The 27,595-nt window shown below is 44.7% G+C and overlaps 1 protein-coding gene across 1 annotated transcript in view; it reads right to left on the bottom strand.

Annotated features, from left to right (window-relative positions):
• Positions 1-9,692: 9,692 nt before the first annotated feature.
• The window catches only part of HK2 (hexokinase 2), a 61,779-nt gene continuing 43,876 nt past the window's right edge, over positions 9,693-27,595 (bottom strand). Inside the window, exons 8-18 of the mRNA XM_032652283.1 lie at positions 25,675-25,830; positions 24,110-24,343; positions 22,655-22,959; positions 21,166-21,314; positions 20,791-20,910; positions 17,605-17,700; positions 17,057-17,156; positions 16,772-16,955; positions 15,299-15,454; positions 13,855-14,088; positions 9,693-11,994 (exon numbers count right to left, since the gene is read on the bottom strand). Of these exons, the coding sequence (XP_032508174.1) occupies positions 11,850-11,994; positions 13,855-14,088; positions 15,299-15,454; positions 16,772-16,955; positions 17,057-17,156; positions 17,605-17,700; positions 20,791-20,910; positions 21,166-21,314; positions 22,655-22,959; positions 24,110-24,343; positions 25,675-25,830 (1,879 nt within the window). The 3' untranslated portion in view covers positions 9,693-11,849. The remainder of the gene's footprint in view (positions 11,995-13,854; positions 14,089-15,298; positions 15,455-16,771; positions 16,956-17,056; positions 17,157-17,604; positions 17,701-20,790; positions 20,911-21,165; positions 21,315-22,654; positions 22,960-24,109; positions 24,344-25,674; positions 25,831-27,595) is intronic.

The following is a 27,595-nucleotide window of genomic DNA, read 5'->3' as shown; positions in this document are numbered from 1 at the left end:
TTTTCGGGTAACCACACCAGCAGCAGACGGAGCTTACAAATAACAGAACACAAAAGTTCAAGCTGAGTGAGGAGCTTAAATCCCCTCATTTTACAGAGCAGGATGGCAGGCCATCCACACAATCTACAGTGGCACATGTCATCCTTTGTCCATACCAGTGCTCTTACCAACCTAGGGCAGTGAGTGCCATGTGAAATCTTTGACATTGATTTCAAGAATATTAGGAAACAGACAAACAAAAACTACTGTCCAAGGAGAAAACAAAGGCCACCTATAATTTACCACCAAGAAACTCAGAAGTGACTTATGTTAATCATCTAGAACTTATCCACAGTCACTCTGCCTCTGTGCTTGTGCCTCTCTCTCTTTGCTTAAGTTTATGCACTATACCAGAGAAATACAGAGTTTTTAGACACCTCTAGAAGGGTTACAGCATTGCCCATATACTAGGACACAAAGGAAGACTTGACAAATTCCAAATATTGAATATCAAACAGACCATGTTCTCAGACCATAATACAAAAAAATTAGAAAAGAATAACAAAAACATAGTTTAAAAAACATATTACTAGAGACTTCCCTCGTTGTGCAGTGGTTAAGAATCTGCCTGCCAATGCAGGAGAAATGGGTTCGAGCCCTGGTCTGGGAAGATCCCACATGCCATGGAGCAACTAAGCCCATGAGCCACAACTGCTGAGCCCACGTGCTGTAACTACTGAAGACTGTGTGCTACAACAACTGCAGCCCACGCGCCTAGAGCCTGCACTCTGCAACGAGAGAAGCCACTGCAGTGAGAAGCCCGTGCACCACAACAAAGAGTCGCCCCCACTCACCGCAACTAGAGAAAGTTCGCACGTATCAACAAAGGCCCAACGTAGACCAAAAAAAAAAAAAATTACTGAAAACTAAATAAGAGAGTATTGAATTTTATAAGGTGAAAAAAAAGCATATACCACATTAATTACTTAGAATTCCAGTGAAATGGCAATGTATTAAAATTTGAGGGACTTAAAAACAGTAGATGGAGGGGAATTTATAACTTCAAATATAAGCTAAACAGTTCACTTAAGAAGCTGAAAAAGGAGCAACAAAGCAAGTTCAAGAAACAAGAAGGAAAAAGATAGGGTGAAAAATAAATGAAGGAGAAAAAAACAAAAAAAATTAACAAAATTCATAAGCTAATTCTTTGGAAGATTAATGAAATAAAATTCTGGCAAGACTGATCAAGAAAGGGGTGAGAAAGAGACATTATACATTGAAATATGCAAATATACAATAAAAGGAGAACAATTACAGACACATAAAAATAAAAGAATAATGCAAGAACCACTCTGAAGTAGTCTTGCTAAAATACTGAATCTATCAATACATTTGATCAAGAATTGAGATTAAACTACCAATTTACAGGAATACAGAGGACAGGGGAGCATGCCAAACTAGAGATGCAATCATGGGAAACTCTAGACAATGTGATTTCTTCAGAAGAGAGGAAAACAGAGTTGGAAGGGAGCAGAAGGCTATGAGAGATTAGAAGACAGGTGACAAAGCACAACATGTAGATTTTGTTTGGATTCTTATTTTTAAAAATTGTATTGACATTTATGAGACAATTGGAAGTCTAAAAACTGACTAGGTGTTTCTTGACATTGAGGAATTATGAGTATTTGGGGAGGAGGTGATGGCATTGTGGATAGGTTGGAAAAAGAGAGCTCTTATCTTTATACTGGAGCATTTGTAGTGGTCATGATAAAATGTCTGAGTTTTGCTTCAAAATAATATGAGGAGATGAGCATGGGGCTATAGACCAAATAAGACTGGCCATGAGTTAATAACTATTGAAACACAGAGGATTCAGTAATCTATTCTGTACACTTTCACATATGTAAATGAAAAAAGAGAGAAAACTGCTCAGCCTTTTTTGTGAAGTTATGTAATTTTTATTTAAAAGCAGATCAGGACAATACAAAAGAAAAAATGATGGCCTCATTTCACTTATGAATGAGAATGCAAAAACTAATTCACTTATGAATGAGAATGCAAAAAATGAAATACCAGGTGAACTAATCCAACAATGTACTAAAAGATATAATTTATCCCAGCAATAAAGGAAAATTTTCCAGAGAATGCATTGATGCTATTTATTACAGTAAAGCCTAAAGGAGAAAAAACGTGCATCTCTTTCAATAGATGCAGAAAAAGCCTTTAATGTTGTACAACATCTGCTTAAGATTTTATAATAAAAAAAAAAATCTTAGCAAACTAGGAATAGGAAAAAGAAGTTCCTTAAATTGGTACCCTAAAACCGAAATCAAACATTTTCCTCAATGGAGAAAATTTAGGCACGTTTCTTTTAAGATTGGGAAGGAGACAAAAATGTACTAGTGGGACTTCCCTGCTGGTCCAGCAGTAAAGAATCCACCCTGCAATGCAGGGGACGTAGGTTCCATCCCTGGTAGGGGAATAAGATTCCACATGCCACAGGGCAACTAAACCTGAGCGCCACAACTACTGAGTCTGCGTGCCTCAACTAGAGAGCCTGCTTACTGCAAACTACAGAGCCCACACGCTCTGGAGTCCATGTGCCACAACTAGAGAAAGGAAAACCCACATGCCACAACTAGAGAGAAGCCCGTGCACCACAACTAGAGAGGAGCCCACGCATCACAGCAAAGAGCCTGCATGCGGCAGCAAAGATCCCATGTGCCACAACCAAGACCCGACACATCCAAAATAAAAATAAATAAGTAAATAAAAAATAAATTTTAAAAAAGTGTACTATTACTGCTACTGTATAGCAGTGCTAGACATCCTAATCAATGTGGTAAGAAAAGAAAACAAAAAGTTTTAGCAATTGAAGGGAAAAATAAAACAAATTATTTATTTAAAAATATGGTAATCTACATAGAAAAAAACAACAGAATAAATAACCTACTGCAATTAATAATAAAATTGAGCAAGTTTATCAGAAACAAGATCAACATACACAAATTCCTAACTTTTCTCTACACCAGTGATTCCCAACAAGGAGTGACTTTGCCTCTCAGGTAGGATTGATAAATTGGACAAATAACATTTAAAAGGATACCCAGTTTAATTTGAATTTTGGATAAGAAATAAATAATTAAACATGTCCCATACAATAATTGGGACAAAATATTGAGTTCAGTGTTTTATGTGGGTATCTCACTCCCACAGGACTTTTGGCACTATCTGAAGACATTTTCAGACATTGAAGGGAAGGGCTGCTATGGGCATCTGATGGTGTAAGATAGGAATGGTGCTAACACCCTACACCGCACAGGACAGCCCTCACAACAAAGCCCCAAAGCCCTCACATCAAGCTCCAAATCTTAACAATGCCGAGGCCAAGAATCCCTGTAATAATCAACAAGAAAATATAATAAAAATAAAGGATTTGGGGCTTCCCTGGTGGCACAGTGGTTGGGAGTCCGCCGGCTGATGCAGGGGACACGGGTTTGTGTCCCGGTCCGGGAGGATCCCACATGCCGCAGAGCGGCCGGGACTGTGAGCCATGGCCGCTGAGCCTGCGCGTCCGGAGCCTGTGCTCCGCAACGGGAGAGGCCACAACAGTGAGAGGCCCGCATACCACACACACAAAAAAAATTCAAGGACTGTGCACAAGTATAAACTCTCTGGGTATGAACTTAAAGAATTCGCAAAACCTCTACAAAGAAAACTTTGAAACTCTGAGAAAAGCAGAAAAGATTTTAATACACACAATCTTGTAACGTTCTTGTAAACATTCGAAATGTCAATTCTACCTCACAAATCAGTAATTTCTCTGCAACTCTAACCAAAATTTAAGCTGCTTTTTATCAGAGATCTGATAAACTTATTCTAAAATTTACATGGAGGAATAAAGGACCAGCCATGAATAGCACAAATTTGAAAAGGAAAAGAGGGGAGACTTGCCCTGCTAGGATATTAAGGCACACTAGAAAGTCGCGATAATAGAAACAGTCTGTTAGTGGTTCAAGAACAAATGAAAACAGTCAATGGGGCAGAAAGAAGTACTCAGAAACAGACCCTTGGGAACTTAATATATTTCAGAAGAGGGGTCACAAATCAGTGGGAAAGGGCAGACCCACTAATAACATGAAGAAAAAAAAACTGTAATCTCCCTGATATTACATTGAAAGATGGACTCCCTAATGATTTTACATTAACCCTTTAAAATAAAAAGTAAAACTATTAATAAAATTAATATAAGACAATGTTAATGGGCTAAGGGAAAGAAATGTCAAAAGTACAAAACATAAAGCAAAAAGAATTCGTGGATTGGGTTATACCAAAAGAAAATATTCCTAGTCAACAAAGGATGTTGTGGACTAAATTGACAGATTAGGAGAAGATACAATACCTGGAGCCAACAAAGGACTGATCATCTAGATTAAATAAGGGTTTCCAGCAAATCAGAAAGAGAAAACAAAGAACCCTGGTTGAAAAATCAGCAAAGAATACAAACAGGCAATTACTGAAGGAAACATAAAAAGAGATGCTCAAAGTCATAGTGGAGAAACGTAAATTAAAACAATCATACGGTTTACAGATGACATGATACTATATATACACAGAGAATCCTAAAGATGCTACCAGAAAACTACTAGAGCTAATCAATGAATTTGGTAAAGTAGTAGGATAAAAATTAATGCACAGAAATCTCTGGCATTCCTATACACTAATGATGAAAAATCTGAAAGTGAAATCAAGAAAACACTCCCATTTACTATTGCAACAAAAAGAATAAAATATCTAGGAATAAACCTACCTAAGGAGACAAAAGACGTGTATGCAGAAAATTATAAGACACTGATGAAAGAAAGTAAAGATGATACAAATAGATGGAGAGATATACCATGTTCTTGGATTGGAAGAATCAACATTGTGAAAATGACTCTGCTACCCAAAATAATCTACAGATTCAATGAAATCCCTATCAAGCTACCACTGGTAATTTTCACATAACTAGAACAAAAAATTTCACAATTTGCATGGAAACACAAAAGACCCCAAATAGCCAAAGCGATCTTGAGAGCGGAGCGGGAGGAATCAGGCTCCCTGACTTCAGACTATACTACAAAGCTACAGTAATCAAGACAGTATGGTACTGGCACAAAAACAGAAAGATAGATCAATGGAACAGGATAGAAAGCCCAGAGATAAACCCACGCACATATGGTCACCTTATCTTTGATAAAGGAGGCAGGAATGTACAGTGGAGAAAAGACAGCCTCTTCAATTAAGTGGTGCTGGGAAAACTGGACAGGTACATGTAAAAGTATGAGATTAGATCACTCCCTAACACCATACACAAAAATAAGCTCAAAATGGATTAAAGACCTAACTGTAAGGCCAGAAACTATCAAACTCTTAGAGGAAAACATAGGCAGAACACTCTATGACATAAATCACAGCAAGATCCTTTTTGACCCACCTCCTAGAGAAATGGAAATAAAAATAAACAAATGGGACCTAATGAAACTTCAAAGCTTTTGCACAGCAAAGGAAACCATAAACAAGACCAAAAGACAACCCTTAGAATGGGAGAAAATATTTGCAAATGAAGCAACTGACAATGGATTAATCTCCAAAATTTATAAGCAGCTCATGCAGCTCAGTAACAAAAAAACAAACAACCCAATCCAAAAAAGGGCAGAAGACCTAAATAGACATTTCTCCAAAGAAAATATACAGACTGACAACAAACACATGAAAGAATGCTCAACATCACTAATCATTAGAGAAATGCAAATCAAAACTACAATGAGATATCATCTCACACCAGTCAGAATGGCCATCATCAAAAAATCTAGAAACAGTAACTGCTGGAGAGGGTGTGGAGAAAAGGGAACACTCTTGCACTGCTGGTGGGAATGTGAATTGGTACAGCCACTATGGAGAACAGTATGGAGGTTCCTTAAAAAACTACAAACAGAGCTACCGTATGACCCAGCAATCCCACTACTGAGCATATACCCTGAGAAAACCAAAATTCAAAAAGAGTCATGAACCAAAATGTTCATTGCGGCTCTATTTACAATAGCCAGCAGATGGAAACAACTTAAGTGTCCATCATCGGTTGAATGCATAAAGAAGATGTGGCACATATATACAATGGAATATTACTCAGCCATAAAAAGAAACGAAATTTAGCTATTTGTAATGAGGTGGATAGACCTAGAGTCTGTCATACAGAGTGAAGTAAGTCAGAAACAGAAAGACAAATACTGTATGCTAACACACATATATGGAATTTAAGGAAAAAAATGTCATGAAGAACCTAGGGGTAAGACAGGAATAAAGACACAGACCTACTAGAGAATGGACTTGAGGATATAGGGAGGGGGAAGGGTAAGCTGTGACAAAGCGAGAGAGAGGCATGGACACATATACACTACCAAACGTAAGGTAGATAGCTAGTGGGAAGCAGCCGCATAGCACAGGGAGATCAGCTTGGTGCTTTGTGACCGCCTGGAGGGGTGGGATAGGGAGGGTGGTAGGGAGGGAGATGCAAAAGGGAAAAGATATGGGAACATATGTATATGTATAACTGATTCACTTTGTTATAAAGCAGGAACTAACACACCATTGTAAAGCAATTATACTCCAATAAAGATGTAAAAAAAAGATTTAAAGAAAACAATCATACGAACTCATTTTAAGCACATTAATAAAAAGTAGAAAACAGAATAATGCCAAGTGTTGCTACAATTCACTGCTGGCGGGAGTGGTGGCTTGGGGCAGACTTTCGGGAGAGTAACTTGGCAGGAGAGGGTCAAATTAAGCAAAAGTACAACCTATGCTCCAGCTCTCCTGCTCCTGGGTGGGTACATGCCCAGTGAGATAACTACAAAGATGATTAATGTGCAAGGATGCTTGTTGCAGTGATGTTGGTGTAGCTGGAGCTGAGTCAATCCACATGTCCATCACTTGAAGTACAGGTGGGAAAACAAAGTGCATGCACACAGTGGGATATTTATGCAATTACTGGAAGTGAAGAGTCAGATATGCCCAATAGCGGCATCCATGAGTCTTGAAAAAAAAAAGGCAAAAAGCAATTTTTAGCCAATAGCATTTTGTAAATTATAAAAAGCATCAACAGAGGAAAGGATAAAGAAGATGTGGTACATAATACAATGGAATATTACTCACACATATAAAGGAACGAGGGGCTTCCCTGGTGGCGCAGTGGTTGAGAGTCCGCCTGCCGATGCAGGGGACACGGGTTCGTGTCCCGGTCTGGGAAGATCCCACATGCCGCGGAGCGGCTGGGCCCGTGAGCCATGGCCGCTGAGCCTGCGCGTCCGGAGCCTGTGCTCCGCAACGGGAGAGGCCACAACAGTGAGACGCCCGCATACCGCAAAAAAAAAGGAACGAAATTGGGTCATTTGTAGAGACGTGAGGAAAGGTAGCGGGGTGGGATGAATTGGGAGATTGGGATTGACATATACACTACTGATACTATGTATAAAATAGATAACTAATGAGAACCTACTGTATAACTCAGGGAACCCTACTCAGTGCTCTGTGGTGACCTAAATGGGAAGGAAATTCAAAAGAGGGGATATATGTATACATATAACTGATTCACTTTGATGTACAGTAGAAATTAACACAACATTGTGAAGCAACTATACTCCAATAAAAATTAATTTTTAAAAAGCATGCACACAAGACACACAAATAAACTGCACATCAATACAGTAACATAGTTGCCACTTGTGAGTGGAGAATGGACCAGAGGATAAAAGGCAATAAGAAAATAAAAAAGCAAGAAATCTCCTTGCAAAGACTAGAAAATGCCTTGAATTGAGGGGGGGTGGGGTGTGAGTAATCTAGCCTTCTGCCCCTGGTGCCCCCCAAAAATGAAAACAAAGCAACAAAGAAGGGAGTGAAAGGTAAGACAGGCTGGCAGAGGCTGGAAAAGCTATTTCCAAGCTGGAAGCAACCTGGGTGCAGGAAATAGATTTCCCGGTGGTGAGGAGCCCTACAGAGGAGGTGGGAGTTGAGTAGGGAGAAGACTGTGGGAAACCCGTGAGTATGGGTGGCCCAGAGGCTTTCAGGGTCTCTGAGCGCAGAAACCTGAGAAAACTGCCTTCAGAGCATCTTGTCCAGTATTATGATCTATGGGGAATTAAGGGTCTATGTCCACCCAGGAGCCCCACTGGGAAAAGGGAGGGCTCTTCTCCGAGGCTCTGTGATGGAGCAGCAGTGACCTAAGGAGGGCGGTGCTGCCAAAGTTGCCCTGAGCAGCTGGCAGCTTAAGCTGGCAGGCCCAGCAGAGTGGCCTGCTCCAGAGCCCCACAGGGGTGCCCAAGTCGCAGAGGTGGGGAAATCTGACGGACGGCTGCTGAGGAATGGGGCTAAGGCCCCATACTGTTTTGTAACATACTTTCAGCATACTGTCAACATTTTCTATGATACCAAATAACCTTCAGTAACATTGTAATGGTTTTACAGGTTACATGCACCTCACTTATTATTTAGCTCCAGGTCCCACCCTCCCCTGCCTCACAGGTAGGGTCAGTCAACGGGAGACACTGCAGAAAACTAGAGGGTGGGAGGGAGAAGACAGGGTATTTCTAACCACCTCCCACTCCAGCTCTGTGGTTCCAGCTTTCGGAATCTGGCCCAGCCGTTGGGATAGAAGTGGGTTTTTTTGATGTTGCTAATCTCTGGGTTGCTCCTCTATACTGTGGGACTTCTCAGCTCTCCTATCACCTGCATAACCAAGTCCTTGTGTTAAAATCTGTTTGAAATAACTGGAGTAGATTGTCTTCCTGACTGGACCCTGGTACAAGGTAGGCAGACCCACGGTATGGAGTTCCCCGATTTTGTTATTTTAAGTTATACAGTCGCCAGTACCCTTAAAGCTAAATCTTGGTCTCCAGCTATGTGTACTTCCTCTGCACAAATTTCTAGAAAATTACACAAAACGTGGATATTGACTATTTCCCTCCTAAATAATTATACCTTGCATTTCCACCAATAGTATATGAGAATGCTCCTATAATCTCACCAATTTGAAGTCATAAAAATAGGGTCTAATTTAAATTTCTTTTCCTTCACCACTAGCTAGGTTGAATTTTGTGTTTTGGCTATCTCTAGCATTCTGTTAGCCTTGATCTGCCTCCCCCTTCAGTTATTGTCAAACAGGGCCATGTTAAAGTCAGTGGGTATCACCAGGAACCTGTGAGAAGTTTATTTCCTAGGTTTGTATTTTGCTTATTAAGGAGAGGGTTTGAAAGACTGTAAGGATAGGACAGAGGCAAGTGCTTTTTAGATGTTCATATAAGTAAGGGCTTTACTTATCCTGAATGTGAATCACATATGCCTATACGGAGACTACCCAGAGTCTCTGAGGGTTCTGCTACATCTCAGCCAAACTGTTTAAACAGTAGACTGCTGGGCCAGCCATGGTTCTTCAGTGGTGCTTGAGATCTGGGGGCTCAAAGACGGCCTAGGAAAGGTCACCTACCTTCCCGTTCCACTGGAACTGTGTTTCTGGAGTGAGAAATATCTGGGGTCAAGGCCAAGAGTTAGCTACATGCCTGTCAAGCACATATAGTCAAAATCAAAACACTCATCAACTACTCAGATGGGCCAGGAAGTACTAATATGCTCAAAAGATGACTGTACTCTTGAAAAATGCTCATGAATCACACGCTGAATACTTTGAAAAATGTTAAAATTTATTAATAGTTAACATCACACAGTTAATTCAACTAGTCCTTTATGGTACATGACAACATCTTCACTAGACTGAGGGCTCAAGGATTTGAGATGATCTGCTATTGAGCACATCCCAGTCAAAGACTGAGAGTCAATGTATTTACATGGGCAAAGCAGCGTCAGCAAGGAACTGTCACCTAACTGTGGGAACACAAACATTCAAACTGCATTTTCCAGCTTTCCTTTTTGGAAACCAATGACACGTCTTAAATAGCCACACACACAGCTCTACCTTTTAAAAATGTGCAATTTCATAGATGGTGCCTAATTTTCAAGTTTAAAAGTTAAGGTTCATTTCTATTTCTTGGGCATCCTTTAATGATACACAAATCTAGACACTGTTCCAGTACAAGTTTGATAAATGTGCAAAAATTGGGTGCTATTGAGTTGCGTCTTTCCATTTTTCTGTTTTGATCCTCGTATCCTACTCAACATTGTTAAAAGGTCATCCCCTCTTTATTATGAAGTATTCAGGTTTAACGTGTGGGGGTGTGATCATTTTAGGGCAGAAGTGGGCTTTCAGATTCAGAATTAACTGCACTCTAAAGAGCAGGGTAAGGAAGGTTTTATGTCTCCCCTCACCACCCCCGCAACCCCGCACCAAGCAGTTTGGAATAAACACTTCTTGTAAAAACAGCTCAGTGTAAGGAAGTCTGTGGACAACACCTCTTGTAGAACATTTACAAAACAAATTGAAGGCGAACTTTGCTAGGAGGGCACAAATCCACCAAAAGTGTTGTTCCTGAAGTTTCGTTTGTTTGATTGTTTGTTTTGGTTCGGTTTGCTATCAACAATTAGACAATTTTTTCAATGTTTTTGGTGGCTTCCTTTATATTGTTAGAGAGGTTTAAAATACTAATAACTGCCCTAAGGATGAAGATTTCTAAGCAGAGTCTATTTGAAATGATTCCTGTTTCCTTTGTTAGCATCTCATGTAATATGGCTCCAGGAAAGCCCCTAGACTGAGCAGCCAGTTAGCGTGGTGTCTTCAATCCATAGCCCCAGCCTCCTTCACTCTGTCCCCAGCCCCCTTCCAAGTTTCTGAGTCTGCAGGGAAAGGAGCTGGCAAGGAGCTGCTTGGCCATTCGCTCACCCTAAAGAGGCTTTCCTTCTTTTCCTGAAGATGAATGAGGTATTTCTAGGAACCAATCAGTATCTTCATCTTCCATCCTTTAACTACACTGATCTACTAATGAGACCCTGTGTATTTACAGACATAACAAATTAACATATAAATACGTTACATACAACCGATCGTTACGTACAGTGTCAAAATGAAGGAGCAGATGTACTTCATGAACTAAATAAATTTCAAATATAAATTAAAATGAAAATACAGTGTTTCCACCTCTGCAGGAAAAAATTTTTAAACAGACCAAAAAGTCTTCCCTCCCCCAAAGGTCCACTGCTTATGGATGACTTGTGAACCCACAAGGAGATGTGACAACAAGCCCACTCACAGGACTCTTGGCTTTGGTTTTGCTTGCTCAGACTCGGGATGCTTTGATTCCAGGAACAGCATCCACTGGAACCCACTAGGCAAACGCTTAAAGATGAAGTTGAAGAGGGGCTGCCACATGGCTGTCCGTGGGTTTCCCCTACATTACCGCCCCTCCTCCCTGCCTATGGGAGAATCAGGCTCAAGTCAGTGGAGACCTCCCAGATCTCTGAGAGGAGAAACAGCATCAACTTCCATGCTGGGGGATGCTCTCCACCTAGAAATGTCATGTTCAGGCTCCAAGGTGAAGCAACTATATTTTTTCATTAGTGTCCCCACCCTGTAGGATTATACGGGGACATGGAATTTGGCCAGGGGGATTACTAAAGGTTAAATTTTTTTTCAAGTTTTAAGAGAACCAATGGTAATGGTTGTGACAAGTGGGAACAAATCCTTACTTCAAATTGTATTTATCTCAGGAGGGCTAAGCCTTGGGTACCAAACTCTACAGTGAGTAGCCAGAGACAAAACCCAGTCCAATAAGGTCCTCTCTGCCAAGGAAAAGCCAAGGGGTCTGTCTCTGACACAAGGGGATCGACTTATAATTTAAAGCAGGAAAGAAGGGAAACCAGAGGAAGTCCTTCCAATTTCAGGGGCTCTACCGCTGTCCAGCCTCTCGGATGCGGCAGGCCACAGCAGTGATGAGAGCCGCCCCCTTCCCACTGCCATCCTCCGACTCCAGGAAGGACACATCACATTTTGGAGCCAAGTCCTTCACCGTCTCATGCATGACTTTGGCAAAGCTGGAAAAGTTGGGAAGAAGACAGAAAAAATACCTTAGTCACAATTGATTTGTGTCCTCGGAGATGGGACCCTAAGAAGTGATGCTGGAAACCCAGGAATAATTGAGATGGGAGAGAGGATGACAGCTACCATGTAGGAAACATTATGTATTGTGTTTCAGAAAACTGAAACTTGGAGAGACTAGCAACATGCCCAAATTCTGTGTCACAGTGCGCAAGTGGGAAGCTAAGATTCAACTCTAGGACAAAAGTCTGAGATTCTGGCAAGCTGTGTTCTTAAAACTAAGCAGTGAAAGAGAAGTTCAACAGTCATGGACGCCACAAGCACACCTTGCAGAAGTGTATATATAACCTGTTCATCAACTCTGGAGGGAAGGATGAAGTGCCACATGTGTGATATTCTATTTTCCAGAGGTATTAACTCACATCAGACTCATATCTAACCCAAAATGTCATTAAAGGCAAAAGGAGCAGACTTAGGAGGGTGTGTTGAGAACAGAAATCACAGATTCCTCCTGATATGGGACTAGAGGAAGAAACCGTTTGTCATCATCTCCCCACAATAGCAGGGATGAGTTGCTCCTCCCCATCTGCAGAGCTGAGAACAGAGGCTCCTAACACCAAGCCCCAGTGCTGGTGGCTAGACTTCTGTCCCCCTTCCGACCCTCACTTGGGACTAAGGTTCCTATTTTCACAATGACACTGATCATCAACAAGAGAAACTTGGAACTTCTCAAGGTCCAGTCTTTTCACTAACTGTGTAGACTCTGGGCAAGTTTCTCAGCTCCCTGAAACAATCATGGTGACAGCAGGTGACAATTCAATCGATGAGTCTCTCCATCCTACCTCATGTCCAGGCAAGGGGCACAGCTCTATTCTTTTAACTTTTAGTTGAAGAGCTTCTAGGGGAGAGGGACTAAGGCACTTCCTAATTTTAAAACAATTTCTTCAACGTATGCAAGTGAGGGAAGAAAGGAGAAGAGAAATAGTGATGAGAGGAGAAAAGGGAGAAGAGATGGAGAAAGACAGGAAAAAGAGTAAAAAGAAAAGGGAATTCAGTACTTCCATACCACGGGTGAGGGTGGAAAACTTCTACAGAGGGCCAGACGATAGGTATTTTGAGCTCTGTAGGTCATATGGTCTGCTGTTATAACCAAAAGCAGCCATAGACAACACATAAACAAGTGGGTGTGGCTGTATTCCAGTAAAACTTTAGTTACAAAAACACTTGCGGCTATAATCTGCCAACCCCTACCCTAGACTGCAGGAAAAAATCTTGATCCAGAGTCCCAGCATACATTTACTAGAGTGTTGACAGGAGTACTGCTTGTAATAGTCAAAACCTAGAAATAACCCAAATATTCATCATTAGAATAAATTATAGTATAGTCATTCAAAGGTATGCTATACAACCTTGAAAATGAATCAACTGTGATTGCAGACTTCAATGTGGATGCATCTCAAAACCATAAATGTGGTGTGAGAAAAGCCAGTCACAAAAGAAAAGATGTCATATGGTAAGTTCAAAATTAAGTAAAACTAAACAATGTAGATGCATACGTAGATATATGGAGGGGGAAAAGAAAGCAATAGACTTAATCACCCCAGCACTCACTCATGGTAGGGGGGAATGAAGGGTGCAACTGGGAGGGGCTCACAGGGGGCTTCCTAGCTGGGTGGTAAAACACAGACCTACTTCTAGTTATTAATCTTTAAACTATAATATATATATATTATATACACTCTTTGGAATATCTGATAATTTGCCATAAAATAAAGAGAGAGAGAAAGGAGAGCAAGGAAAGAATGGTGAGAAAGAGGGAGAAAGATGGGCAGGAAGAGTGGAGATCAGGCACTCACTGAGGATGTAGCTTGTAGAGGGTCCCGTCCACGCCCACTGTCACTTTGAGGGTGTCCAGCCCACGGTTCTCTCGTATTTTGTCCACCACGGCGGCCATGCCTGCACCACAGAGCTGGGCTGCCCGCCGCGCCACCACAGTGCACACCTCCTTGACAATGATGCTGTCATCACAGGTGCTCTCGAGCCCTAAGTGGTGCAGGATGGCGCGGACCTGCAGCAGGGCCAGGCAGTCACTGGGCCAGGAGGAGACAGTGAGTGGTCAGTCACATACCTAGAGGGCATGGTGGCCTGCCACTCCGGGGCCTGGCTCCTTCATCAGAAGTGGTTCTGGGGGACCTGGCCTTCCGAGAGCTGGGGGCAAAAGCCACTGCCCCTGAGAGGTGGTTCCATTCTTAAAACTCAGTTCAGGAACTAGTGCTCATCTCACTGACCCTCACAGAGAGAACACGAAGAAACAGCTCCTTATGCCACTTTGCCCAGGCAAGGTAGAGCACTGCTGCTACAAAACTGACACTCAAAACAAAAGGAAATTCACTGTCCATGTATTCCACTTATTTGGAAATACTGACAGTAAAGACAGTGATGATCCTCGTATGCGACAGTTTTCAGTTGCAAAGCCCTTTCCTGTCCAATCTCTCATGGTTCACAGGTCAGCAGGACAAGCGTCACCCACCAACACTAAATGCCTGTTCTATTTCTACTCCCCCACTCTGGGTTGTCTGAAATCTACTTGTGCACTATTTATGAAACAAAGATAAATATAACTATAAGAAGAAAATAAACAGACATGCAAACCAGAACAATATTCTATTCACTGGTGCAGATGCCCTAGGGCCCCACTCATGTACACCAACCAGTTCCTGTTTTCCTATATGTGTGAGAGTAATAATGACACAGCATTAATTTTTAAAAGGCTCTGAAATTCAGTATTCTGATTTGGAGCAGACTTCTCCACCATTAGACTGGAGGAAGAAGGCTTTGCTTTAATGAGCCGCCACAGGGCATGTTTCTGCATTGCCTGACATGCCAACCTCACTCAATCCTGGTTGCCTTATTACTGCAGCCAGCAGTTAAGAAGAACCCTTTTGCCAAGCATAAGTGCTTTAGTGGGTTATCTTCCTCTGTGCATTCCAATTTACATTCTATGAGCAGCTATATTTCTTTCTACCTTTGAAATTGGTCTAAAACCCAACAATACTTCTTTGCACAGGCTCATCCAGCTTACCATGATCTTTCATGAGAATATTATATATTTTCCCTTAAAATGCCAACTGTTCATAACGTACTTTAAAACAACACTATATAGATACAAACATGGGAGCTACTAAACTGACCTTTACGTAAGCCACACCCTGATCTTACTTGAACTGTGGAAATCCCAGCTTGTCTGTCCGTGAAAAGGAGGATATACAGTCTATCCTGTTCCAGGCCTTAAATTCTCACCTCTCAATCTGAGACAGGAACTTGGTTTCAAAGATTCCCCGTGTCTTGAGCCGCTCCGAGATGCGGCCACGGAAGAGCAGCCCATGTTTGGTGAAATCGATGAGGATGTTACGAACAATTTCGCCCAAGTACATGCCACTGATCATTTTCTCGAACCTGCAATGCAGGTAATGTTCATGGAGGTTAAGAAGGAAGGTGGTGGGATGTGCTGAGGTACACCAGCCCCGTCACCCTCATTGCATTAGAAGGTAGAAGGCATACAAATTCCCCTTCGTGGGAAGGAAATGCTATTTGACTCGCTGAGGCAGGATTCCTGGCATCCACACATACTGACTCATAGCCTTCAGTAAAACGTGTCCTGAGGCCCAAGGGGTTCCCTGGGATTGACCCCATTTTGTGGTTTCATTTCCCTTCCAAGGCTTATTCCCAACTCCTCAAGAAGGAACGCACACCCAAACCCCACCACACTTCCAGAAGGGTAAGATGCTGTCTTAACCCCCTGCGTTGCTGAGAATTTAATTTAGCATGCTTTCTCTTCAGGCTAATCACTTATTGCTCAAGTAACTAGTGCCAGCTGGAGACCCCTGTTCTGGCCACTAGAACGAAACATGACTACTCAATGGCATGAGGGTCTTCTGGCTCTACCTAGTGCCTTTAAAAAGTCAGTGTTCTCAGTTTCAACCAAAACCCCATCATCATTCAATCTTGTCTTATTCCAGCCTGTTTCTTTCATTAATGTTGCCTGCCTGGCTCCTGGAGGCATTTTAGCCTGTGACCTCTACTATAAACAAATATTTTGCAAAGTATATTCTGCAGAAGTATGGTCCCTGATTAATCTAGTTAGGAAACACTACGTGCAACCTCTTCCTAATGGGATCCCACCATACCAGGGGCTTTGTGATGCTGGGGCTACCCCCTCGTCCAGTATGACAGTAGAGGGTGCCATATACTGGATGGATGGAGGAGAAAGAAGTTTGCTTCTATTGCTTCCTACTCCTATCTGCCTCACCCCAGCAATGCTTCTTCACCCTGATGGCAGCAGGTGGTGCAACTGTCTGTTTTTCCTCAGGTTCCAGATCCACGTTTTAATACTCTCTCCCACCTGTTCTCCTAGTCCTCAGGGTAGGAGCTGATTGCTACATGTACTAACTGCTCCTCAGCATCCCCTTTTTGTCTTTCCATCCCTCTAAAACCTGTGTGACCAGTTCCCTATATGAAATTCTTGCAACATAACTGTTGTGATTTGTTTTCCCAATTGGACTTCAAGAGCATCACAGTCCAGCAGGGGGAAGAGGACTTAACCCAGAACTTTCCAGATGTATTTGACAAGAAGCCCTTTCCAAAGAAATCTCTTCCATTAACATCTCAAGAGAATGAGTGTCCCGGGATTTGCTGTTGTGGAGGACCAGATCACTCATCACTGTTCAGCTCTGAGATGAACGTACCAGGGCCTACATGCAGTTGGGTACCTACCTCTGTTTGCCAGGGTTGAGGGAAAGTTCATCCACAGCTGCATCAAATTCTGTGCGGAAGTCATCTAGGCATCCATTGTCCCCAAAGGCCCCCCACTCCATGTTGACACACATCCGCCCCTCTTCCCCTTCCACCAGCTCAACATTCCGCATCTCCTCCATGTAGCAGGCGTTGCTGCCCGTGCCTGCCAATCAAGAGATGTCAGTCAGGGCCTCACTCTGCACTTTCCGTCCTCCCACCCTTGGTTGTGTGTCCCCACACAGGAAGGACAGCCCGAGTCCTTACCAACAATGAGGCCAACTTCACAGTGAGGGTCTTCATAGCCACAAGTCATCATAGTCCCAACTGTGTCATTCACCACAGCAACTACATCCAGGTCAAACTCCTGAGAGCAACAGCAGATCCCAATCCACAAATGAACCACAATATTCTCCCTTCAGACCCTTGCAAGGGAGATTTAAATGTATCTAAAACTTATAAGGCAGGGCTCATTTTCTCTGCTCAGATATCACCTCTTCAGAGACCTGCCCTGGTTATGCTATTTAAAAGACTGCCCTTCCCCAGCCCACTCACTCTGTCCTCACCCAACTTCATCTTCCTTCATAGCTCGAGAGCACCTGACATTAGCTCATGGGATTGTTTATATAACAAGAGCTTTCTGTGGGCGTTCCTGAATCCCCAGTTGCCAAGAGCAGGGCTTGACACACAGTGTACACTCACCAGCTGCTGAAGGACTAGGTTAACTCTCCCTTTGACCAACACAACTGCACTTAACACTTCCCCCAGCTCTGAACACCCAGATCACTTCGGGCCTCATGTCGCGCCTCTCCCACCTCTCGCCGGTGGATGGCTTCCTTCAGCAGTGTAACCACGTCCTCACCCTCGCAGCCAGATGCCTTGAAGCCTTTAGTCCACTTGAGGAGGATGCTCTAAAAATCACACATGGGCGGGGAGGTGGATATCAGAGAAGGGCTCCCGGGTCATTTTCTAGTTCACAACCTCACAGGTTATACAGATGCCCTTTAAAAACCAATCATCTCACCCACAAATTATTCTAAACCTGTTTCACCTACTAGGAGTGCCTACTATGCAACAGGTACTGGGCTAGGCACAACCCATGTGTTACAACGTTGAATCCTCACAGCACTTTTGTGGAATGTTTATCATTATCACGCCCATTTTACAGGTAACTGTAGCTCTGGAGTAACTTGCCCAAGGCCTACAGCTTGCAAGAGAGGAGGACTCACCCCCCAGGCCCACCAATTCCGATGGATGGGCTCATAAGCACCATACGACCGCCCCTGCCAAGGAACTAAGTTCTATACGCTTGTTTCTTTCACGGGGAAAAGCAGTTTGCCCCGTACAGCGTACAGAGGGGCGGGTTTGTGTCTCTAAAATTTCAAACTCTAGTACGAAGTGAACAAGTACCCTTCGCTGTGTCAAAGGGCCCTCCAGGAGCAGATACATGGTGGCTTTGAATATGGAGGACTGTTTCATATACTGTTCCCTCGTTCCCTCTTTGCTGCCATAGCCTATCAGGGAACAAGCATCAAGGACCCCCAGGCCCCCTTCCTGAGAGGTCAGAACCTATAAGTGGGCTGTGTGCTCACTATCCACCCACTTGTATTGTTTCTCCATGACTTGCTTGGTTGTTTATACCAGCCCGCTTGGCATTTCATGGCCCAGGAGTTTGGTCTCACAAGTCCCGCTGTGCTCAGATCCCAGGAAATTCGGAAAAACAAAGTACAATCTCAGCAGTGGCCTGGTTTACACACCCACATCCAAACAACTATGTACTTCTCTCCACCTGATTTTCTTGTCTACGGATTAGCTTGACGTCTCTGATGAAATTTTGTATTTGGCACTTTCAAGCGTACAGAATGTTCAAATTACATTATTGCAGGTGGTCCCTTAATAATAAGACATGGAGAGGCCCCAACAGCTGAGGAGAACTGCCCGTGGCCACCAGCTAACCCAGGCAGCTTGAGGCCTCTGGACCTCAGTACCTGCTGGTTTTCCCATCAACAGGGTGATCTCAGCAGAGCAGAATCCAGCTTACAGACAACAACAGACAAAACCCGGCTTCTGCTTCATTTGTTCTTAGTTTTCACAGTTCTAGACTGAATCCATGCTCCTTACAGAAACTTAGAACATACGGTATAAAGTCCAATACAATAACCTGGAATTTTACAATTCAAGCACTGACAGAAACAGTTAACATGCCTTGGGAGCCACTAGATAAATATATAAACATGTATACATGTTGCTATACTTGAAAAGTAAGATAGTGTCTGTTAAAAATATTTCAGTAGGAAAAGTCTGGAAGCATGTACACTGGAATGTTATGTTTTTATCTTCCTATTAATCACGTTTTGTATATCTCTATATTATAGAGATTATACTTCGATTAAAAATATTTTTTTAGTCTTACCACCAGTGTTCTCCCAAATCATTGAAATTCCTTGAAAAAACTAGTTGGCTGATATGAGGCAGTGAATGACTCATGATTTAACTATTTCCCACTGTTGGACAACTTGGTTTGTTTCTAATGACTGTTATAATAAGCAGTGTTTCATTAAATATCACGTAAATATTTATACACGTTTGATAAGTCCTTTTGGTAAATTGATGCAAATGTGAAGGCTTTAAAACCCAATGTATGGACACTGAAAAAGTATAATATGTTGAGACAAAGAAGTTGGAAAAGCTAAAAGCAATACTGGACTAGCTAACACTGGACAAATGTTAACAGCTGTTGGGAAATACTGGATTAGGCAGGGTTTTTATTGCGGGACTTCCTAAAACCTGAGGAAGTGCACGTGCTAGTGCACGTGGTGAATTTAACTCTCAGAAGGGAGGAGTGGGAGGCATTTACAAAACTCAGCTGAGCAACGTAAGGCCTCCTGTTCCAGGGACGCTGTTGGAAACGCAGGTCTTTTCCCGCCACTGGGCCAAGCCCACTGTACCTATGACTGTTCCCACCTACATGCCTTTCTCCATACTGCCGGGCCTGCCGGCCTTTCTTCCTCAGCAGCTCATTCTTCTGACCAAGTATTCCTCATGCCCTCCAGGTATGTGCTCAGATTAACATCATCCTCGGGGCTTCATCATTCCACTGCTGCCACATTCCAAAGAGCAGCTCTCGCTTTTCTGAGCTTGCTTCCTCAATCCAGTTTGTTTGTAGGCACCTATAGCAGGAACCATGCCCTTTGTACCCTGGTAACTCCATCCACAGCATATGTCCACCTGTACCAAGCATGTAAGCTTCTAGAACACCGATCGAGACAGAGAGAAACAACTGCTTAAATAAGAGTATTCTGATATCTAACATACCAGTCATCTGCCCTGAGTAAGCCTAGGCATTGCCTACTCAGCTCTCCTACACTTCAACACACCCATGTCCAGAATATGTGGGAGCACCAGCTCTTCAACAACCTGCTTCATTCATCCGAGGCAAGGTGACAGGGAATGAAAAGCAAAGGTGACACTAGAGAAACACCAGGGCAGCCAAGGGAGATGGAGCGAAATGTCCTGAGCCCAAAACGGGAGCCTCAGGAGCAGCTGAGCATAACTGACAGCACGGACTCAGGTGTCAGGAAACCGGAATGAAATCATGACTTAGCCGCTCCCAAGCTATATGACCTGCAAGATAGTTGGCATTTCCGCAGACATTGTTCTCCTTTCTGCAAAACGGGTATACAAACACCTACCTTCTATGGTTGCTCTAAGGGTTAAATGAGGTTACGCACACAGGAAGCCTAGGAGTACCTCGCATAAAATGCTTTAAAGACGTCAGTTGTTGATATTACTAGCATCATCATCGTTATCCCAAAGATTGTTACCTGCTTGACCTCTATCAGCTCTGACTTGCCCATTCCCATCAACAAGCCCTTCCCCATGATTTGTCACTCATGCCCTTGTTTTCTTCCTCTCAGCCCAGCATTCTCCCCTGCTCGAAACTCTGGCTGGTTCAGAGTCGGTACAGCCCATAGGAGAGTCCTCCAGGAAGGCACTATTACCTCGTCCAGGCTGTTCTGCTGGCAGGGGAAGGAGAAGGTGAAACCCAGAGGCAGGGACACGCCCTTCATGCCCATGTACTCAAGGAAGTCGGCAATGCACTGGACGATGTGGTCAAAGAGCTGCAAGCAGAAATTGGGCTCTGAGAGGAGGAACCCTGGCCCGGGAGTGCTGCCCCACCAGGGTCTGAGCACCAGCTCGAGGCCTCCACCCAGGAGAAAGGCCAGTTCAGGCACGCACCTAAGCAAAGGCCAGCCCAGGGCCCTAGCCCACGTAGCCCTCCCCAGGACCACGGGTGAGCAGAGAAAGCACTGCCCTCCCAGGTGAGAAGTGGGTGTCTCCTGGGGTCCCCTCCCAGAGGTGCCACCCTGCCTCACCTCATCCCCTGTGCCATGCATGACCTCCCGCGGGATAGAGTAGATCTTGTTGTGCATCTCCACTCCACGTCGCTTCCCATTCCGCACGCGCACCAGCAGGACCCGGAAATTGGTACCCCCAAGGTCCAAGGCCAGGAAGTCACCTTTCTCTGGAAAATAAGCCCAGGAAGATGGTGGGTTGGGGCTGGAGAGAGTGACAGTCTAAACACCTTCCCCTAATGGGGAGCTCTCCCAGGAGGCCCTGGACAACCTCAGGGTGATGGACTGTGAGCCCCACCTAATGATAAAGAAAATAAGATATCCGGGGCCAGAACCCTGCTGGCTCCTTAGAGGCTCTCAAACGGATTCAAGTTGTGGGGCCCCAGGAGTCACAATGAGCTCCAGAGCTCCAGAACACAGGAAAGAAATGGTGACACAGTATATACTCCAGAATATCCAGACACGCCACTTGTACTAAATCAAAGGCCACCTCATATAAGGCTCTAGAATACAGAAGGAACAACAGAGTCCAACTCTTTAAAGGAAACTGAAGGGAAATGTTTCTAGAATGAGAAAACCCTCCTTTTTAGCACAGTCACAACGCACTACGTGTGTCACACACAGTTTCCATGCAACCCTCAGGCAGCCCTAAGAGGGAGGCATTGCATTCCCCTCTACGGAGGAGAGAGATCTGGCTGTGCTCAGGGCCACACAGCCAGAAGATGGTAGAGCTGGGACTGAGTCCCAGTCTCCAGCTCTGGAACCTGTACCAGCTGTACCACACTGGACTGGTCAATGATCATTTTTCTGAATTGGGAAAAGACCTCCATTTCTTAGATTGCAAGACCTAGAGCAGGGGTCAGCAATCTTTTTCTGTAAAGGGCTGGGCAGTAAACATTTTAGGCCTTATGAGCCATAGTCCCTGCTGCAACCATACAACTTGGCCATGATGGCACAAAGCAGCCATAAACAGCATGTAGGCAAATGGGCATGGTTGTGTACTAATAAAACTTTATTTACAGAAATAGGCAGTGGGTCAGATTTAGCCCATGGACCTCAGTTTGCCAACCCCTGGCCTTATAAGAGCTAGCCCTGGAACCAAAATTCCTGATTTGAATCCCAGCTCTGTCATTTTTCTAGCTGTGTGAAGTTGGGCAGATTTCTTAATTTCTCTGTGCCTAGGTTTTGTGCAAAACGTAATAGCTTGTTAACAAACAAAATTAACTACTAATCTCTGTTAACAGTTAAAAATTAAATGAATTAATATCTGTAGAATGCTTAGAGAAGCATTTGACACATAGTAAGCATTCATTAAGTGTTTACTATTATCACCATTCAGTTTTAGCAGAGGAATGCCTTGGTTGAGACCACCGAACACTAGAATTTCCCAGTACTATAGCTGAAGAAACATGGTCAACAATCTGGCCTGAACACCCAATGCTAAGGCTAAGGGAGTCCTCCCACAGCGATTGAACCCTGTGGTGAGCTGGGTGGCAGCCCTGCCACATACCTGTGCCATCAGGGGTGGCACACACATAGGTGGGCAGCATCTTGACGGGGGCAATGGTGTGAGTCTCCTTGCTCAGACCTCGCTCCATTTCTACCTTCATCCTCCTCTTGACCTCCAGCAACTGCTCACGGCTCAGCTTCAGAGACTCCAGGGTCTTCTGGCGGGCTCGGTGTTGATCGGCCAGCCGGTAGGCCACTGCTGTCACCATGGCTGCCCCCTTGCCACTGCCGTCCTCAGAACGGAGGAACCGGATGTCGCAGTCGGGCACCAGGCGCCGCACGGTCTTGTGAAGACGCTTGGCGAAACTGCAGTCACAGACGTGGGATAAGAGGTGGGTGTCCACAGTTAGAGTCAATGGTACAAATGGTTGGGGCAGTAGCTCACCACCTCAGCCCAAGTGACACCCTTTATAAACATCCTCTCCCTACTCTTTCCCAAGTTAAGGGTCACTGTATAAAAGCTCAGCTATTCAACTGCGACCACCCTGCTAAAAGGAAGGGTGGCCTTCTGGGAAGCCAGTGTCGCCTGCATGCACTCACAGAAGACTCCCTTCCCATAGGCCACAGTTCCTTTGCCCAACTTATCGGCCTCAGGTGATTCTGACACCAACTACTATTCATGTTTCTTCCTTCATTTCATTAGATGCTGCTTATGAAAGACCCAAAAAGGAAAAAGTCAAAATGCTCTTCTGGACTTTGGCCTCTCTTTGGCCCATTTCTGCCAACAATCCTAGAGGTGTTCTGTACAGCTAAAGATAATAGGTGTGTTCAGCCAGAAATTCTTGTGTGGTGGCTGCTTGGAGCCATGGTCTCCAGGGCCTACTCCAAGTGTGGCCTATAGGCCACCAGCATCTCTGGGGGCTGTTAGAGATACAGGATCTCAGGCTGAACACAGACCTTCTGAATCAGAATCCACCTCTTAACAAGATCCCCGAGTAATTCGTGTACAGTTTAAAGTTTTTGGAGCTTTGGACTAGGAGCCTAGGAAATGGAATGGCTGAGACCTTCCACATCTACCTTCAGTTAATGAAGGCCCACTGACCTGGCACTCATATTAGGTGAAAATGATGGGATAGTAAGTGGGCACAATTGAGAGAAATCCTTCAGGTCCCAACTGAAATTTGAGTATTTCAGCACTTATGACCAAGGGATCAAAACATGGAGGGCAGGGCAGGATCACATCAATACCCAGGTGAGCCAGAGAAGCTGGAAATAAGAGGGTGCAGAAAAAGAGCCCCTAGAAGCCAGGAGAGCTCTGAGTAAAGCCCTAGTTGGCAGCCTTCAGAAATAGCCTCTACCCATGCCAAGGAAAACACACTCATAGCTCCCGCTTGCCCCACTGGGAGCTTTTATTCTACAAAGAACCTCAACTCTGTGGTCCATCTCCACCACCCCACAGTGCAAAACCGGGTTCCTGTGGAGTCAGGTCTATCAGAGGTCCCGAATGCTGGCTCACTGGGGATGCTTCTTGTAGACAGAACCGTCCACCCCGATGGTGGAGCGCAGCCGCTCCTCGCCCTTGTTCTCCTTGATGCGCCGCAGGACGGCTGCCAGCGTAGCCGCGCACAGGCTGGCTGAGCGTGTGGACACGATCTGGCAGACCCGGTGAGTGGCCACACAGTCCTCCTGTGTTGGGTCCAGGCCCAGACGCACCAGGATCTCGCGGGCCTTCCGGATGCCATCCTTCTCCCTGGGAAACAGAAACAGCGTGTGGGCAGGGGTCCACTCACTGTGGCCAGTGGGCGGGGTATGTGGGCCGACATAGAAAGCCCTCGGCTCCAGCAAACACTATGTCCCAGGGAGGGCAGACACCCACCTCACTGCTCTGTCCACCTATGGGGGGGCGGTGAGCAGTGAATAAGGAGGAGAGGAAAGCACAAGCTGAGTTCCTCTCCCAGACACACACACACACACACACACAGAGTACTTCAGGTGCCCAATTTTCCCCCAGTGAGAACAATTAATTTTTCTTAACATCCTATGGGAGGACAAGGCCCTGGTCTTGGGGCGTTACGCACCAAGTTGTGTGTGTGTGTGAGTTTGCCCTTCTCAGGTTAGTGGGAATGGTTTCCCTCTGACCACAGGAACCCAGCTGTGGAACCCATCCTATTTTCTCTCTATAAGGCAGTCAGAGTCTATTGCACTTCACAATGGAGTCAGCACTGCTTTACCTTGCATCTAAATATGGCGATAAAGGGTTGATGCTATGAGATTAGCCCTCTTCTTAGGGGAACTAAGAGCCACACAAATATGAATACTGTCATCCCCTCCAACTTTAACAAGTAGGTACAGTTCCTTCGAGAATTCCACTTAAAACAAAGTCATTTGAACTGTCTCACTGCTCTCTTCAGCACCAAAATCACCTCCTCTCCACCATCTGGTCCCTGAGACAAGGCCTCATCAAGCGACAAGTGGAAGTCTCAAGGACAGGAAACCAGGCCCAACACTTTGGATATTGTTAACTGAAAAACAAAAATCAGGCCATCCTCACTCCCACTCCTGCCACTCTGTGAAGATGTAGGTAGGCCTCAGCCCTACCTTTTGGAAATAAATGGGTCAATCTCAGGGCCATCCAAGGACCTATTTTTCTGTTATGAAGCAGGGGTCAGGACAGAGCCCTTTTTGAAAATCACCAATAGGGAATGAAATGTCAGAGCTTCAGGAGAAGGGAAAGGAAGTAGATGCAAGTGAGTCATTAAAAGACCCACAGGGAGCCCCCAGGATTAAGCTTAGGTCCCTGGGCCAGGCAGGAACACAAGTGCAAAAGCACGAGTCCCTGCATGGGGGCCAGCTGTCCCCAGCACCATGGTAGTCAGCACATTCAAAACAGACAAGAGTGGAGACTATCTGGCTGGTGACATCTAGCCACAGGCCTGCCATGTGAGGCCCAGGCCTCACACTGGGCGAGACCCTCCCGCCATCCACATTTGAAGGATCAAGGGCCCATGCGTCTTCCTCATTCCCCGGCCACCTGTCCACCCTTCTGGGGTCCCAGTGAACAGAGAAGGACCCGAAGCTTACCCTTCAATATCTGAAACATCTTTGGTCTCAAAGTGGCCCGTGGCAAGGAGTTCAGGGCTGAGCTTCCCCCCAAAAAGCAGCTCCTCCTTGGCCATCTTCACTAGGATAAGCCTCACGAGCTCCCCCATGTACATTCCACTGATCATCTTCTCAAATCTGCAGGGAGAGACACACCAAAAAAATTAAGTCTCTGCTGCCAATGAACTCTCAACTTCCTTGTGGAAGCAACACGCACACACGTGGGGCTGATGCAGGACAAAGCACTAACTTGTGTGTCACCGACTAGGAGTGAGAGATGTAGAGAAGTGACGGTATTTCCTTCTCTAGCAAGGAAATGCTCTTTTAAAATGAAATCTCACGTAGAACCTCAAAGTTTATTTACAAGAGGAAAAAAAAAAGGTCAATCTGATTAAATTTGGGGCACAGGGCCAGCAACTCATCACCTCACACTGTCCCTCCCCTTGCAGGCCATCTGTGGATTCCTGAGAAAACTGTGAAAGCAACCTGGGGTGGGAGGATGATGAAAAAGAGTAGAAGGACAGGTCGGGACAGGTGAGAAGGAGTACCAAGTGTCAGGTGGTCTTGGGAATCTGGGAGTGAGACATGTTGGAAGTTTCCGAGGAGGAAGGTGACGGGATAGCTGAGAGGGCAGTTGGGTAATTTATTTTTTCAACACTAGGTGACACTGTTTTCTTTACAAGATCGTCTTTCTGGCTTAGATATGGGACAGGAGAAACCAAGCCCTTACAATTCTTTCTAGCAAAAAAAGGCCCTTTCTTGGTATCTTAGAAAGGATCTAGGTCCTAGAGAGAGGAGGCACGCAGGGCCTTGGGGCCCTAATCTACGCAGACCTTCAGAGGAGGCCCAGAGCAGGGGTGTGGATGGGATTCCAACGTCACCTGGTGCAAACCAAAGAGAGGAAGCCGGGCCCTCGGGAAGTGACTTGCTCAAGACCCAAAGCCAGGTATGGCAGAACCGGAGCTAAGTGGAGAGCTGCAAAACTGCCTGAGCAGGAGGTATGTTTGAAATGTTGAAGCACCAGCACAGGCACGCTGCCTGGGAGGCAGCCCAGCTTCAACAGTAAGGAACTCACAGGTACTGCCCTAGGCACCTTCTCCAACATAGCTGGTTCTACGACAGAGAGGGGAGGGGGCCGGTGGGGCTCTGAAGTGTGAGCGGTAAAAGTTTTTATTTCAGTTTTTAAAAACACTTTGTTTCAGTCAATGTTTGGAAAATATTTATTTAGAAACATATAAAGAGTGAAAAAAAGTTCCCCCCTCAAGCCCAGTAATAACTTCAGGGACAGCTGACACGTTGGTACATGTCCTCCCAGCATTTCTTTTTTTTCTTTTTGAGCAGTTTTTTCAGTCCATGAATTTCTCACCAGCCATGGCAGACACAGCCAGTCTGTGAAATGGATTCATGTTTCAACGTGTGAGAGAAGCTTGTGACTTAAATAGACTGTGCTTTGAGGAAGCAAGGACCCCCTGTAAAGAAAAGGACTCTCTTTTAATAAAGCTGGTTTATAGGTTGGATTTTCCTCTCCAAGCAGGGATTGGTACTAGAAGATTTCCTACAACAGTCACAACACCAGTAAGACCAGAGTGGGCATGGGGATTCCCTGGTGGTCCAGTTGTTAGGACTCCACGCTTTCACTGCCGAGGGCCCTGTTCAGTCCCTGCTTGGGGAACTAAGATCCCGCAAGCCTCGAAAAAAGACCAGAGAGGGCCTGATTGCTCAAGACGTTTTGTAACTGCCTTCAGAGCTTGCAGCAATCCCTGTTTCAAGATCTTTAATAAGGACATTGGGCAAATGTTTGTGAGAGTGAAATAATGTTTTGTAAGAATCAAAAGTAACTAAAGGGCTTCCCTAGTGGCGCAGTGGTTGAGAGTCTGCCTGCCGATGCAGAGGACACGGGTTC

Source organism: Phocoena sinus, chromosome 13 (assembly GCF_008692025.1).
Source record: "Phocoena sinus isolate mPhoSin1 chromosome 13, mPhoSin1.pri, whole genome shotgun sequence".
Classification (NCBI taxonomy): Eukaryota; Metazoa; Chordata; class Mammalia; order Artiodactyla; family Phocoenidae; genus Phocoena; species Phocoena sinus.
This window is presented reverse-complemented; position numbering and strand designations above follow the sequence as displayed.